Source organism: Ovis canadensis, chromosome 22, assembly GCF_042477335.2.
Source record: "Ovis canadensis isolate MfBH-ARS-UI-01 breed Bighorn chromosome 22, ARS-UI_OviCan_v2, whole genome shotgun sequence".
Taxonomy (NCBI): Eukaryota; Metazoa; Chordata; class Mammalia; order Artiodactyla; family Bovidae; genus Ovis; species Ovis canadensis.
In genome coordinates this window covers 48191714-48208361 of record NC_091266.1, presented here as the reverse complement: position 1 = coordinate 48208361, position 16648 = coordinate 48191714, and the positions used below count along the sequence as shown (strand labels likewise).

Below are 16648 nucleotides of genomic sequence, written 5' to 3'. Positions count from 1 at the left end.
TGTAGACTTTTTGATGGTGGCCATTCTGATCTGTGTGAGGAAATAACCTCATTGTAGTTTTGATTTCCATTTCTCTGATAATTAGCAATGTTGAGCATCTTTTCATGTGCCTGTTGGCCATCTGTATGGAGAAATGTCTGTTCGGGTCTTCTGCCCTTTTTCTGATTGGGTTAATTTTAAGCTGTTTCTATATTTTGGAAATTAATCCCTTGTAGGTTGTATCCTTTGCAAATATTTCCTCCCATTTTTCAGGTGGTCTTTTTGTTTTGTTTATGGTTTCCTTTGCTGTGCCAAAGGTTTTAAGTTTAATTAGATCCCACTTGTTTATTTTTGTTCTTCTTTCCATTACTCTAGAAGATGGATTCAAAACAGTATTGCTGTGATTTATATCAATGAGTGCTCTATGTTTTCCTCAAGGGGTTTTATAGTATCCAGTCCTACATTTAGGTCTTTCATCCATTTTGACTTTAATTTTGTATATGGTAATTGAGAATGTTCTGATTTTATTCTTTTACATGTAAGTTGTTCAGTTTTCCCATCACCACTTACTGAAAAGACTGTCTTTTCTCCACTGTATATTCTTGCCTCCTTTGTCGATTGGTCATAGGTGTGTATGAGTTTATTTCTGGACTTTCTGTCCTGCTCTGTTAGTCTCTATCTGCGAAGCAGTACCATACTGTTTTGATTACTGTAGCTTTGTAGTATGGGAGTTCCCTTGTATATTATTTGTTGCTTTTCCCTTGCTGCTTTTAGTATTGTCTTTTTATCTTGAATTTTTGTCATTTTGATGGCACTGTGTCTTGGTGTGTTCTTTGAGTTAATCTTGTATGGGACTCTATGTACTCTCTGGACTTGGCTGTTTCTTTTCTCAGATTAGGGAAGTTTTTAGCTATTATCTCCTCACTGGTGGGTGGAGATGGACTTCGACCCCATGGTGGGAGAGGCTGTGCTTAGGGGCATGTCAGGACATGACTGTGGGCCCTTCAGTCTTTAGGAAGCCTGTCTCCTGATGGGTATGGCTGTATCTCCCCAGTTAGTGGTTTGGCTTGAGGCATCCCAGCACTGGAGCCTTCAGGTTGCTGGGGCTTGGTGCAGATAAGCCAGTATGGCAGCCAGCAGGAGTGTTCATGTGGTTGAATGTTCCCTATTACGTCTGCCTCCAGTGTCTGTGTCCCCAGGGTGAGCTGCAGCTGCCTCTTGCCCCTCCAAGAGACATTCCAAGACCAGCAGGTAGATGTAGCCCAGGCTCCTATCAAATTACTGCTTTTGCCCTGGGTCCCAGTGTACATGAAATTTTGTGTGTACTCTTGAAAAGTGAAGCCTGTATTTCCCCCAGTTTTCTGGGGCTTGTCTTTCTGATGCCAGATCCCTGGGCTGGGGAGCCTGACGCGGGGCTCAGGACTATCTCTCCTGTGGGAGAACCTCTGCTATATAATTATTATCCAGTTTGAGGATCGCCCAGCCAAGGGGTATGGGATTTGATCATATCTGCCCTTACAGCCCATTCTCACTGTGGTTCCTTCTTTATGTCTTTAGTTGTAGAAGATCTTTTTTGGTAGGTTCCAGTTTTTTTCATCAATGGTTGTTCTGCAGATAGTTTTGATTTTGGTGTGCCCATGAGAGGTGAACTCAGGGTCTTTCTATATTATACCATCTTGGCCGCTGTCTAGGAGACTTTCAACCTAGTCATGTCTGCTCATGTTCGCTTGAATCTCTCCAAGCCTGAAGCTGATGTGAGTAGTAGGTTCTAGGCTGGTGGACTTGGAGGCTTAAAGTCAGGCTCTTCTAAACACAAGAGTAGAATTACAGTAGTCACCTGTTCAAAGAGTAATTCTTTCCAAGGCAGAGAACTTGAGATGGGGATCTGGCTTGTGAACACTCCAAGGGCACTTGGAGATTTAGCAATGAATGAAAGGACTCTGTCCCACTCCAATGAGGACTAGGGAGGTAGACGGATAGTAAAACATATGTCAGTTGGAATCGTGTATTATGAAGAAAGCAGGTGGGACAATCTGATGGAGGTGACATTTAAAGTATATGAGGGGACAAGTCATGTGTCTCTGGGAGCATCTGCACTTTAGGCAGAACAACAGGCTAGAATGTTCCTGGCATGTCTGAGGACAGGAAGGCAGTGTAGGTTCAGCTGGAATGAGTGAGGGGGTAGTGGGAAACAAGGTCAAGGAGACAGCAGGAGCTAGGACATGCAGGGAAGCTCATTCCTGTCTTCACTTCTATCTCAATATCCCAGGATAGCTCTTCTGGGCTCAGGGTCTAGAAAGACCAGAAAGGAACACTCTTCAAGACTACATGGATGATAAAGAAGAAAGAGCACTAACTGTGCTCAGCTGGAGTCAGTCTTCGACTGGTACTTTTTATTCACAGCTGTGGGATAGCAGGCCTGATCCTCAAGGTCATTTCCTTCGGTAGCTATCAAACATGGTGGCATTCTAGAATCACCTAGGGACCTTTTAAAAATCCCAGTGCCCACGCTGTACCTCTGGCCAGGTTGACCAGAATCCATAAGTATCACACAGGCATTGGTATCTTTTTAAACTCCCAGGTAATTCTAGTGCATAGCCAAGTTTGAGAGCCACTAGCTTCCATGATTGTGAAGGAACCCTTGTCTAAGGCTGACTATTCTCCACGATCCATGAGGATACACACCACAGATTCAGTTGTCTGCAATAGTTTATTCTTAACACCTTATATTTTCAGGCAATATCAGTGTTGAAGGCAGGTAAGGTACAGCAGGAAGTGGAGTCAGGAGGAAAGATCAGTCGATTCCTTCCCAGGAGATATGGCTGCTGTGCAGGCTTCATGCCTTCATTCCCAGTCCGGGAGGCTGCTACTCAGTGCTTGCTTCATTCACTGGAAAGCTACACTTGACGTGAGTTTCAGCTCCTTTACCCACAGCTTCCAGCTCAGCAGCAAACTGTTGGGAATAGATTCGGTCACCAGGTATACTGTGGAAAACACTCTCAGAACATTCTTTTTGGGCACAGTGTTACAAGCCCAGTTTTACATTCTCCCAAACTAGAGACTTTAGGAAATGCTCAGTGGGATCAAATTCTTCCCTTCTGGACACAGACTTCAGTGAACACAAGGACACAGAAAAAATCTGTCTCATAAACACGATTAATACTGCTATAGCTTAAAACTCTACTTAATTTTAGGGGTTTTATGGAATAGTTAGAAAATATGTTCTTAAGTTCCTCAGAACTTAAAGTCTCTTAATTTGAACATTGGAAACTCCATATTGAGACCACCAATGAGTTAGGTTAACTATAAAACAAGGAAAAAGTCCGAAAGGCTCACTTTGGCCCCTGAACTAGTTATCACTTATAAAGGCTGGATTTCACAAGGTAGGAACAAAGATACTGTACAGATGGACCTTGAAGGAAGGTATCTTGATAAAAAGCAGTCCTAACACCTAAGATGTCATTTAAGCAACATTTAAGATGGGAAAGACAAGAGTTATTTAGTTAGAGGCTAAACTTCCACGTGCTAAATCTCTCACTGAGTATTTTTTAAAAGCCCTAAAATTATGGTTTTATAATTTAGTAGGTAAAACAACAGGAGGAAAGATGAAAATGAACGTAAGGTTAGTTTTAAATCCACATTCCTACAAGGCAGGATACTTATGGGCCCCTTGCAGCTGTAAGTACCTTAACCTACTCCTGGGTGTCCTCATACAGACTCTTGATTTGAGTCCCAAAGTGCTTGGCAAGGTCTCCCCGCTTTGCTTTCAAGGTTGGTGTCAAGAGTCCATTTTCGATGGAAAATGGTTCTGGATGTAGATGGATGCATTTGACCTGGAAGAGATGCACACGTACACACACTTAGTAGTGATCTGGACTGTTCTGCAGAGCCCTCCTAAATGCTATGTGGGACTTCCCTGGTGGTCCTGTGGTTAAGAATCTGCCTGCCAATGCAGAGGACGCAGGTTCCATCCCTGGTCTGGGAAGATTCCATATGCAGTGCAGCAACTAAGCCTGTTTGCCACGACTGCTGAACCCACATGCCACATCTACCGAAGCCTGTGTGCCCGAAAGCCAGTGCCACACAACAAGAGAAGCCACCTCCACAATGGAAAGTCTATACACCACGACTAGAGAGTAACCTCCACTCACCGCAACTAGAGAAAGCCCACACACAGCAACAGAGACCCAGCTTGGACAAATCCAAATAAAAAATAAATGCTATGCGAGGAAACTTAATCTTTTCTCTTATAGAAGTGGCATGATGACATGGGAGGGTTAGGAGAACAGTAACATACACCCATTCTCACACTAATAGTTTGGGAAAGACCTGAGTGGAGAAGGAGAATGAATAATGAACAGCATGGAGGGACTACACAAGTGAACGCAAAGGTCACTGCCATTTGGCGTCAATGGGTTAACTACCACTGAAGTCAGTTCCTTGGAAACCGAATTTCCTAACCCCATTATAAATGCAAACTTTAACACTTTCTAATGCAAGGAGATCCAACCAGTCCATTCTGAAGGAGATCAACCCTGGGATTTCTTTGGAAGGAATGATGCTGAAGCTGAAACTCCAGTACTTTGGCCACCTCATATGAAGAGTTGACTCATTGGAAAAGACTCTGATGCTGGGAGGGATTGGAGGCAGGAGGAGAAGGGGATGACAGAGGATGAGATGGCTGGATGGCATCACTGACTCGATGAACACGAGTCTGAGTGAACTCTGGGAGTTGGTGATGGACAGGGAGGCTTGGCATGCTGCGATTCATGGGGTCGCAGAGAGTCAGACACGACTGAGTGACTGAACTGAACTGAACTGCACTGAGTGTGCCTGAAGAGGACAGGATAACATGAGTAGTACATACCTGTTCAAAGGATTTAAGGCCACCTTCTGTCCCAGTTTTCTGTATGTCTTCTAATATGGCTTTCTTTATAGTCTAGGAATATAAAACATAACTTAGAGACTGGCTGTTGAAAAAGAGCCTAAAGAAAAGGCTGAGCAGGAACCAATTCAAAACACCAACTAAATTCATCAGGATAAAAGCAGGATGTGGGGGTATGAGCAAGAACACATGATATCTAAATGTTGCTCAAAGACAATAATGAGAAGAAAAAGCAACCCTAAATGGTAACAGGGGTTTTCTCTGGGTGGCATTATTTAATTCCTCATTTTCCAGTTAATTTTTTCACAATGCACATCTTACTATAAAAAGAATAAGGATTTTGGTAGTTGTTTTTAAACTCTGCATCCTATCTTCCAGTCTAATAAAACCAGCCAGTACAGACACAGCAAGAGTCTGTTCTTCCAGCGAGGAGGTTCTGAGAAACCCTGGGTGCCCAAGTTGAAGGATGGGGAGAACAGGGAATCCCCCTCCCACAATAGGCCCATGGGTGTACATAGGCTTTCCTGAGTGAGACTTACTTGGTTTTGACACAGTTCTTCAATAGAGCCCTTTACCCCAATCTTGGCTGCAAATGAGGGAAGTGCATCCAGGTCAGGAACCACCACTCCCACTAGGAATGCCTGGAAAGGAAATAAAGGCATGTGAACTAGCGCAGCACTGCCCCCTAGCGGGACAAAGAAGGCAGCGTTACATCTTCCTAATACGTGATGGTTCCCAAGCCTGACATTCAGGGCTAGCATCCCTTGAATAGCAAGACCAAACCGGTCCATCCTAAAGGAAATCAGTCCTGAATATTCATTGCAAGGACTGATGTTGAAGCTGAAGCTCCCTGATGTGAAGATCTGACTCCTTGGAAAAGACCCTGATGCTGGGAAAGATTGAAGGCAGGAGGAGAAGGGGAAGACAGAGAAGAGGAGACAGAGAATGAGATGGTTAGATGGCATCACCGACTCGATGGACATGAGTTTGAGCAAGCCCTGGGAGCTGGTGAAGGACAGGAAAGCCTGGTGTGCTGCAGTCCATGGAGTCACAAAGAGTTAGACACGACTGAGCAACTGAACTGAACTGAATCCTACTATTTTCTTAAAATATATTTCAAACCCTCATGGAACTTTAATCTCATTTTCCCACTTAACATCTCTACAAAAATGTTCCATTTAAATGTGATTGTTCAAAAAGAAATGGTGCTCAATATTAAGCTTAAAGCAACTCTGACCTCCGCATATCAATCCTCCTGTACTTCGGAGAAGCCAAGTTTAAGCACAGTGTTTATAAAACTGGCTATTGTTAAGAAATGTTACCCGTAAGGTTTCCCCATGTACAAAAATCTGCGACACCAGACTACTCCTGATGTAGATAGTTTCTATCTTCTCTGGAGCAATGTATTCTCCTTGGGCCAGCTTGAAAATGTTCTTTTTTCGGTCGATGACCTTCAGAGCTCCGTTCTGTAGCAGACAGAAAGACAACAGCGTCAGTGTTTCTGAGCCTACTGAGTGATGTCAGTGAAGAGCGAGGTGAAATGAGAGGTAATCTTCCTTTCTGTTTTTAATCTTCCCTTTTAAACTTGACCTCTCCATTGACTTTTGGACAATTTTTCATTTCTCTTTTTGGTTTTGGGGAAAGGGAATGATGCAGCCTTTCACAAAACCTGTCTATACTGCATGCGTCTGTGAAAAGTCAGTGGGCAGCCTCAGAAAAAGTCCCCTGGACCTGCTGGGATTATGCACATGGCTACCTCATCCAATAAAGAAATTTTGCAGCTCTTAATTTCTAGTAATTTAATTTCCAATTACTTCATTCCAGCACTCTTGGGAACAGAGAAGGTGTTATCTTTTATTAAGACTTTAGAGTTAGATCTTCCCCTCCTTGTCTCCCTTTTCTCTATTCCTTTTAAATCCAGGATCAGTCTATATAGCTCCACTGTGCCACTGCTAATCAAACAAGTCAGTAATTGCCCTTGTTAGGACAGAAACAGCCAGAGAGAGCTCTCGGACCAGCCACTGGAGGTCATTTGCAGGTTCTGTCTCTGGGCTAGTTGATTTGAGGAGCTTAGGTTTTTAGGAATTTGAATTGTAGAACTGGGACAAGTGGCAAATAAGGTCCACATGATCATATCCAAAACAGGGCAATAGACTGAACCAATCCTGGAACCGTCATCAAGGCCAACTCCGGAAATTAACCACCAGCTCAGCCTAACAGACATTATCTGAAAGTGATGAATAAAGCTCAGCCCTTGATAATTCTAGTGTGAAAACACATCTATTGCCTATGCTTCGGGCTTATTAGACCTGAGAACTCTTACCATACAGACACAGACATGTTACCATAATACCCAAATCTATAAAATATATCATTAGGACCAGTGTTCTTAGAGATTTTGTTGTCAAACATTCCTTGAATATCACTTAAATCTTGAGAATATTGATCAAGAAGGGGGTTTTAAATCTGGTTACGCTCCCACTCCCCCAGCACATAGTAGGCAAAAACTTTCCAGAGAGGAAAGCTCTTGAAAATTCCCTTCAGGGGTTCTAAGGCACCGTCATTACTATGCAGGAATTTCCTCTCTTCTTAGGAAAACAGAGGGGGTTTGCAGAGACTACTTACTGCTGATTTTTTGTCAGCAAGCTCTGCTTTAAAGAAAGTCTCAGAGTGGTTGAACCAAGAGGGGCTGTGAAGGTCACTGAGAGGCAAAAAAAGGTCACTGAGAGGTGTATGAGTCTCTGCATACACCTGGCTTAGAAATCCTGCACCCTCATTTTGGTGTGTCTACATATTAAGTGGGGAAAAAAATATGTATCCCTATAAAAGGCAAACACTACAGGTCCATGGAGTTATCTTGAGTTGTTTCTGCCACAAGAAAAGTAAAAATCACAAAAACAACAACAAAAGACACTTTTACACTTCTTTGGAAAAGTCACCAAATTTTCCCCTGTCTTTGAGCAAGTCATTCCTGGTATCCAGGCTTCCCTGGTTTCTCAGTTGGTAAAGAATCTGCCTGTGATGCAGGAGACGCTGGTTTGAATCCTGGGTCAGGAAGATCCCCTGGAGAAGGGGAAGAAAGGCACCCACTCCAGTATTCTCGGGCTTTCCTGGTAGCACAGATGGTGGTAGAGAATCCGCCTGCAATGCAGGAGACCTGGGTTCAATCCCTGGGTTGGGATGATCCCCTGGAGAAAGGAATGGCAACCCACTCCAGTATTCTTGCCTGGAGAATTCCATGGACAGAGGAGCCTGGCAGGCTACAGTCTATGGGGTTGCAAAGAGTCGGACATGACTGAGAGACTTTCATTTTGAGCACGTCTATTCCATTGTTAAGGGACACTCAGAAGTTTTGAAGAAACACCCACCGGGAGCCAGCGACCAATGTCTCCTGTGTGAAGCCAGCCATCCTTGTCCAAGGCCTCTTGTGTCTTCTCGGGGTCCTTCAGGTATCCTTTGAACACATTGGGGCCCCTGATGCAGATCTGTACAGAAGTTGGGACGAGATGGTGACAACAGAGAAGGCTGCTACAAACACCGACTCCTGCCTTTCATCTTTTTTTTTCCCCACCACCTTGATTCATCTGATGCTTTCCACTATAGTATGAGGAACACTGGGCTTCCCTAGTGGGTCAGATGGTAGAGAATCTGCCTGCAATGTGGGAAACACGAGTTCAATCCCTGAGTCGGGATTGAAGATCTCCTGGAGCAGGGAATGGCTACCTACTCTAGTATTCTTGCCTGGAGAATGCCATGGACAGAGGAGACTGGTGAGCTACAGTCCATGGGGTTGCAAAGAGTCAGACAGAACTGACTGACTAATACCAATGACACTAATGAAGAGCACCAGATTTTAATTTCTATTGTGGGGGACAAAGTTAGGCTCCAAGACATTGAAGTCCTTGCAAAAATTCTCAAAAGAACCAAACACAAACCTGCTCACAACTGTGTGCTTTTTCTGATACACACATCCCCACCATGATTATGTAAAAACGACTGCTGGGCACAGCCTACTCACCTCTCCTTCATTGTTCACGGCAAAGTAGTTCATATCAGGTACATCTTCCAGCTTCACATGATTGCAAGCCATGGGGACTCCAACGTGGCCTAGAACACACCACACTGAATCAGCCAGGATACTGGGAAATGGTGATAACTCCAGCCATGTTTGAGAGATATTTATGGATTGACTCTAGAAGAATAAAACTGAAAGGTCATCTGGCGCCAGTGCCAGACAGTCAAGATAGAAGAGCCTGGACCAACCCTTAGATTTAGTATCTGCCACATTCATCCAGAGTATTGAGGCTATCTAAACACCCAAATCCTAGTTTATCTAGAACTCTTCGCCCAGCCATTGCACCTGCTGTCCGGTAAACAAAGAACCTACCTGATTTCCAATCCCCAGGTAATGTAACTGTACAGCCAGCAGTGCATTCTGTTTGACCATAAGCTTCAAACACCTGTGTGAACCAAAGAAGGGCTTTGAGAGTTACTCAAGATAAAGCAGGAGCTGGCTGTGCCCTATGGCCAGACATGAGGAAAGCAAGGCGTCTGAGAGCTGGAGGACACGTAGTGTCTTAAAACCTTGAATTCATGAGAACCTGAGCTGCTAGGTCTTTGCACCTGTGGATTTACTAAAAAACCAAAAGGGTCCAGAAATTGACCAAAGTATGGAAACATACTATACTTTGGGAAATGTGGCATTTCAAGCTGATGGGGAAAAGAGAGTTATTCATTAAGTGACATGCGATCCAATGGCAGCTGGACTTGAACCTAGGCAAGGGCATGCTACTGAAGGAGCTAAAGAAAGTGAGAAGTATCTTTTAAGGGAAATAGCTATGGTATAGAACAGGGGTTGGCAAACTTCTGTATATAGGACCAGAGAGTGAATATTTTTGACTGTATGAGCCATTTGGTCTCTATGTCAATGACTTAACTCTGCCAATACAGCATCAAAGTGGCAGTAGACAACACATAAATAAATAAGTATGGCTGTGTTCCACCAAGACTCTATTTATAAATAGAGGAAACAGGCCAGATTTGGTCTGTAGCACAGACCAACTGGTGGTATAAAGGATAAGCTTGACTGGACAGGGGGTGTGGAGGAAACACATGCATGTGGAGTCTGAAGTGGGGATGGAGTCTGTCCCAGGCAGAGCTGCTGGAAGAGAGGAAGGCATTTCTGGGAGGGATATGGCATAGGGCCTTCTGATCTACGGGTTTTAGGAGCTGAGGGAAAGGAAGGAAAGGAAGAAAGAGGAACTCTGGCCTTGGCATCAATTCAGAATCTATTGTGAAGGCAGTTGTACACATAGGTGGTACTTGATGAGGACAAGGCTGTTTGTTTCACTCACGCTGTGCATGTTGGCCGAGAGAATGAACTAGTTAGCCATCTAGGGGGAAAATATGAGACTATCTGTACTCAAGCCCTTTTACTAAATTCCAGATGGAGCAGAGACTTAATTGAAAAAAGGTAAAACCACAAGGTTACCAGAAAATCTGGATGAAAACAGTTTTATGCAATATTGAGGGTTGGGTCAGGAAGCCTAAGGTCTAAGCTCTTATAAAACCACATAAAAAAGGTGACTTAGTACATAAACATTTACAACTTTTATCTAGCAATACACAGTGCAAAAGATGAGACTATGAAATACACTTCTAACACAACAAAGATTGATTTTATTACTATACGAATTCTTAGAAAGCAAGGTGAAAGAGAACCAAACTCTCCTTTGCTCTTTTTTCTATAAGGAAGTAGTGTAGTAATTCATGAAAGCAATACAAGTGCCAGTAAACAATAGAAAGGATGTTTAGGGACTTCCCTGGTGATCTAGTGGTTAAGACTCTGCACTTCCAATGCAGAGGTCTTGGGTTCAGGCCCTGGTTGGGGAACTAAGATCCTGCATGCCTCATAGTGCAGCCAAACAAAGCCTCACAAATATTATTAAATAAATCTGTGAATGCTCAGTGTGATGAAGGCAAGGGAAAAAAAGAGCCCCCCAAAAGATGTTTGGTGTTAATAAAAGAAACTAAGTTGTAATAAGATTTTTCAAGTATCTATTTGGCTAAGATTTAAATGACTGAAAACATCCATCACTAGCAAGAAGGTGGGGTCTCAGGACTTGTGCATTATTTGCGGGAATGTATAAGAAAGACAAGACCCTCCTGATGAAGTGTGAGTATTAACATTAACATGTAAGAAAAACTCATATACTTTGGCCCAATAATTCCCACTTGCAAAGATTTATCCTAAATTGATAGTTGCATAAATATGCATAAATATCCTTATCACCTCATTGATTATAACAGCAAAAAAAAAAATGATGTCTATCAATAGGAGACTGGGTTTCCTAGGTAGCACAAGTGTAAAGAATCCACCTGCCAATGCAGGAAATGTAAGAAACGCAGGTTCAATCCCTAGGTTGGGAAGATCCCCTGGAGGTGGACATGACAATCCTGTCCAGTATTCTTGCCTAAAGAATCCCATGGACAGAGGAGGCTGGTTGGCTACAGTTCATAGGGTCTTTAAGAGTCAAGAGTTGGACATGACTGAAACAACTTAACACGCAACAAGAGACCAGTTATTTAGGTACATTCAATAAACTATTACAAAACCACTAAAATGATGTTTATTTGACTAGGATCAATATGGATGGGGCAAGCACTGCTTAACAAGCATATTAGAACACTGATGCCATTTTTAAAGATTATACTCTATTTATAGTTATTATAAAACATCAGATATATTTCCCATATAATAATATCCTTGTAACTCATTTTGCACCTAACCGTTTGTACCTCTTACACTCCTACCCCTAAATTGCCCTCTACCCACCACTAGGAGTTTGTTCTCTGTACCTGTGAGCCTGATTCTTTCTTATTACATTCATTGGTCTGTTGCATTTTTTAGATTCCACATATAAGTGATGTCACATGGAATTTGTCTTTGTCTGATTTATTTCACTTGGCATAATGCCCTCCAAGTCCATTCACACTGCTTCGAATGGCAAAGTTTTGTTAACACTGATGCTATTTGTGTCAAGGTTTCTGTATACAGATGCATTAAGCAGTGACTGGAAGGATATTTTCTCTTGACTTTGAGTTTCTGGCTGACTTTCTACTTGGCACTTTTCATTTGTGTTTTCATTTTTATTTGAATAGTGAGTTTTACTTGTGCAAAAGCGAAATTAGCTATCATCCAAAAAAGGGGCCTGTTACCTGAATGGGAAGGAAAGAAGAGGTGATGTATGGATATATATAATTAATTCACTTTGCTGTACAGCATAAACTAACACAACATTGTAAAGCACATACACCCCAATAAAAATTAAAAAAAAAAAAAGGTGCTTGGCTTACCAGACATCCCATTGCTGCCCGGAGGAATGTCAAGACGGGAGGTGAGATGGGGGCAGCTCCAGTGATCAGGAACCGAACCTTCCCACCCAGGCTTTCCTGTTTAATAGAAACAAAAGACCTGTTGAAAACTATTCCCTTGGCTTTAGTCTCCTGCACTGCAAAATGGGCAGAACAGCCTGCTTATCCAGTGCTGTCATAAGGATTAAACTCATTAATTCACAAAGCACTTAGAAAGGGTCCATCATTGTGAAAAGAACTTAAAATGCTGGCTGTTATGGTCACCACCATCCACAGCGGGAACCAGACCTGCAATTTTTTTTTTTTTTTGACATTTCCTCAGGTAATTTGTATTGTTGGACCTTTCAAATTACTTAGGACTCTCAACAGAGCACCCAAGAGAATGAAAGAGCTAGAACCTAAGAAAAATCCACTTTCTGCATTTCGGCCAAATACCTTTAGTGACAAAGTTGTCAGAGAGAGGTCTCAAAAGGCTGAGTGAACACAGAAAGTGCCAAAGGGTCTCCAGTTAAAGAGACGCTTGACCATCAAAGGAAAAGCAAAGTATGCTGAGGCAGGGGCAGCCCAGACACATACCTGGCTCCATCAGGATCTACCCACATACCTGGATCTTTCCAAAGATGAGCTTGTCCCACAGACTGTCACGTCTGATGATACCCTTTTTCACTTCACTGAATTTTCTGGCAACAGCCAAGTTCAACAAGAACTTCTTCAAGGGTGTCTTGGCTTCGGTTTGTACCTGTAGAGTGACAGCTCCTCTTAGTGGGAAACCTATTGGATACTCACCAAAGCCATTCATCAACAAATATGAGATAGTGCCTCCTAACATCAAAAGAAAGTGACTCTTATTCACGCCCTGGTATGCTGAAAAATGATGGAAGTTCATGCTAACAAAGAATTGAACTTTGTACACACAGACAAAGCTCCAGCTCCCCCAAATTCCTTGTCCTTAGCAAACAACCTTGACAACTGACACAGCATGTCCCCAAAAGGTAGCATCTATCTACAAAGTTACCTGGGAGTACTGATGAAACAGCTGATTGTGCACCACGGTTAGGGCTTTTGATTTAGGATCATATGTATGTATGTTATATAGTATCATAATATTACAAAGAAAATTTCTCACTGACCAGCTTTGAAGGTCACTGGGGTACCAGTTCATTTTTTTCAAGACTGATAAATAAAGGAAAAAAAAATCAAATATTTGTGCCTTCATGGAAGACTCTCAGCTAATGAAGGCAAGAGAAATGCTTGGATTAGAAAAATCACCATTTTCCTAACCTTAATGAAAAACAGAGCAGAGATCAATAACAGCTAAATCTGTCATGAGGCCATGAAATTTTGGCTCATCTCCTTATTAGACCTGACTCTGGACAAATTATTTAACCTCTGATTCAGTCTCATCATCTGTAAATTAGGGATAATAAATGTTGGTGTGATTTCCTGGGTTTTTGTAGAAATGAAATAATGGAATGTATGTGAAATATTTACCATGGGCTTAGCACCTCAGCAAGAAGCACTCTAACCAGCAGGTGTTACGAAATCAGAGTAACAATTTCCAAGTCAGCTGAATTTTGAGAGGTTCCTCAAGTCTCTGAATTAAACTGTTTCTCCATATCACATCCAAGTAATCTCATCCAGAGGAAACGGGGTTTCATTTGTACAATTTTTCGTGGCTGCATTGGGAAGCGTGGCTGTAAGTGGATGCTGGTGGGGGTGGGGGGTAAGGGTGGAGACGGAGCACAGTTCTTAGCAACATAGAGTCTCTAGGAGCTGTAGTCGGGCCTAAGCCCCACACAGCTCAGGGCCAGCCCAGCAGAAGCAAGGTAAGTACCTTATCATAGATCTTGTTAAGGAGTCGAGGCACTGTAGGGAACAATGTGGGCTTCAGGGTCTTCATGTCATCAGGCAGCAGTCGAATGTCTCCTTGGAAGAATCCGACTTTGGCTCCACAAGAGTATACAACAGCCTTAAAGCAGAACCAGAGGATGGGGATCAGAGCCAAAGAACCTCTTTGAGTCGGGTCTGTTTGGGACAAAATTAAGGACATCCAATGGGCACTTTGATGTGAAGAGTTGACTCACTGGAAAATACCCTGGTGCTGGAAAGACTGAAGGAAAAAGGAGAAGGGGGTGGCAGAGGATGAGATGGCTAGATAGCATCACCGACTCAATGGACTTGATTTTGAGCAAACTCTGGGAGAGAGTGAAGGACAGGGAGGCCTGGCGTGCTGCAGTCCATGGGGTCTCAAAGAGTCAGACACTACTTGCTGACTGAACAGCAACAAAAATGGGCACTTTTCTCTGGACCCCCTCACCCCTGACACTTCATGTACCCAGAACTCTGAGACCCTACTCCCTAGACAGGACGACACTCACCTCTGCTGAGGCGGTAGGACAGGTAAGTCAGATTGTGAGGCTGCAGGCCCATCCCTACTCCACCCACAGCTCTGGGTGAGTGTCTAAGGCATGCATCGTTTCTAAGAGCCCATTCATTACATAGCACTAAGAAAAAAGCACTGCCACTCAAACTAGAACACACCTACAGTGGTTAAGACCATCTCAATTTCAGAAGTGATAGAATGTGAAAACTCTGGAAGTTTTCATGTATATTCACAGAGTATACATCAGGGCTGTATACTGTCACCCTGCTTATTTAACTTATATGCAGAGTACACCCTGTGAAATGCCAGCTGGATGGAGCACAAGCTGGAATCAAGATTGCCAGGAGAAATATCAATAACCTCAGATACACAGATGATACCACCCTTACAGCTGAAAGTGAAGAAGAACTAAAGAGCCTCTTGATGAAAGTGAAGGAAGAGAGTGAAAAAGTTGGCTTAAAACTCAACATTCAGAAAACTAAGATTATGGCATCCGGTACCATCACTTCATGACAAATAGATGGGGAAACAATGGAAAGAGTGAGAGACTTTATTTTGGGGGGCTCCAAAATCACTGCAGATGGTGACTGCAGCCATGAAATTAAAAGATGCTTGCTCCTTGGAAGAAAAGCTATGACCAACCTAGACAGCAAATTTAAAAGCAGAGACATTCCTTTGCCAACAAAGATCCGTCTAGTCAAAGCTATGGTTTTTCCAGTAGCCATGTGTGGATGTGAGTGTTGGACTATAAGGAAAGCTGAGAGCCGACAAACTGATGCTTTTGAACTGTGGTGTTGGAGAAGACTCTTGAGAGTACCTTGGACTGCAAGGAGATCCAACCAGTCAATCCTAAGGGAAATCAGTCCTGAATATTCATTGGAAGGACTGATGCTGAAACTGAAGCTCCAATACTTTGGCCACCTGATGTAAGAACTGACTCATTGGAAAAGACCCTGATGCTGGGAAAGATTGAAGACAGGAGGAGAAGAGGTTGACAGAGGATGAGATGGTTGGATGGTATCATGAGTTTGATGGACATGAATGGACTCGATGGACATGAGTTTGAGCAAGCTCCAGGAGTTGGTGATGGACAGGGAAGCCTGGAGTGCTGCAGTCCATGGGGTCACAAAGAGTCGGACACAACTGAGCAACTGAACTGACTGAAAATGTGAAAAACATGCTGATTAGAATTAATATTATATTAATCGGATATCAGCACTTTAACCCAAGGAACTGAATCTTCCATTTTAGCATTTCATGTACCAACAGATAAGCTGGTTGAAGAGGTATTTAAGCAGGGATCAGAGAGGGGATTTTCCATCCCTAATGACATCTGTGTTTTTGCTTTTGGTTCTCAAGCCAGGCTCAGAATAGCCTGAAAATCTTGGTGACCACGCACAGAAGGCCAGCTCTTCCCCAGTGCCTGTGCCATCGCCAGCAGCTCCCCCTGACACACTCTGGACACCTTATCTGGATCAAAGGTTCCTTCTTCGCCCCTCTGTGGGGAACTTCCTTTTCTTTAAGCCTAGATCTTTTCAAAACCTCTAGCCCAAAGAAAAGAAAAAACAGTGCCTCCTCTCCCTGCGCAAGATAGATAGTAAACTCCAGGCTATGAGCTCCAAGGATTTGCAGGCACCCTGTGTGAAGGCAGGAGCAAGCATTCACCCCATGGAGTACAGACAGACTCAACACAGGAAGACTCTGCAGCAGGTTAGGGGTGATGCCAAGATTAGGACTCAGCCGTGACCACTCCCTGCTGCCCATGCCCTCACATTAGACAGTAGCTTGCAAATGTTGCAGAGCTGCCCTTTGGATAAATGTGGGACTAGCAAGCCAGGACCCTCTTTTCACACACCTGCTAGAAATACAGGATCTTACCTGTACAATCCTATCAAACATATGAGCCAAGGGGAGGTAGGATATAGTCACGTCCTCAGGATTGGGCTGAAAAACACTCTAGAGATCAGGAAATGGAAAGGAGACAACAATGGGTTAATGTCAATTTCCTCTTCCAAACACCTCTTCTT

At 43.2% G+C, this 16648-nt stretch overlaps 1 protein-coding gene across 5 annotated transcripts in view; it reads right to left on the bottom strand.

The window, feature by feature from the left end:
- Positions 1–2670: 2670 nt before the first annotated feature.
- The window catches only part of ACSL5 (acyl-CoA synthetase long chain family member 5), a 59432-nt gene continuing 45454 nt past the window's right edge, over positions 2671–16648 (bottom strand). For all 5 annotated transcript variants that reach the window (XM_069567101.1, XM_069567105.1, XM_069567102.1 and 2 more), the window contains 12 exons: positions 16500–16577; positions 14073–14207; positions 12843–12977; positions 12221–12316; positions 9252–9324; positions 8883–8971; positions 8233–8349; positions 6187–6330; positions 5404–5505; positions 4847–4918; positions 3666–3812; positions 2671–2932 (listed from right to left, as the gene is read on the bottom strand). In XM_069567101.1, coding sequence (XP_069423202.1) covers positions 3672–3812; positions 4847–4918; positions 5404–5505; positions 6187–6330; positions 8233–8349; positions 8883–8971; positions 9252–9324; positions 12221–12316; positions 12843–12977; positions 14073–14207; positions 16500–16577 — 1182 coding nt within the window. In that variant the 3' untranslated portion in view covers positions 2671–2932; positions 3666–3671. The remainder of the gene's footprint in view (positions 2933–3665; positions 3813–4846; positions 4919–5403; positions 5506–6186; positions 6331–8232; positions 8350–8882; positions 8972–9251; positions 9325–12220; positions 12317–12842; positions 12978–14072; positions 14208–16499; positions 16578–16648) is intronic.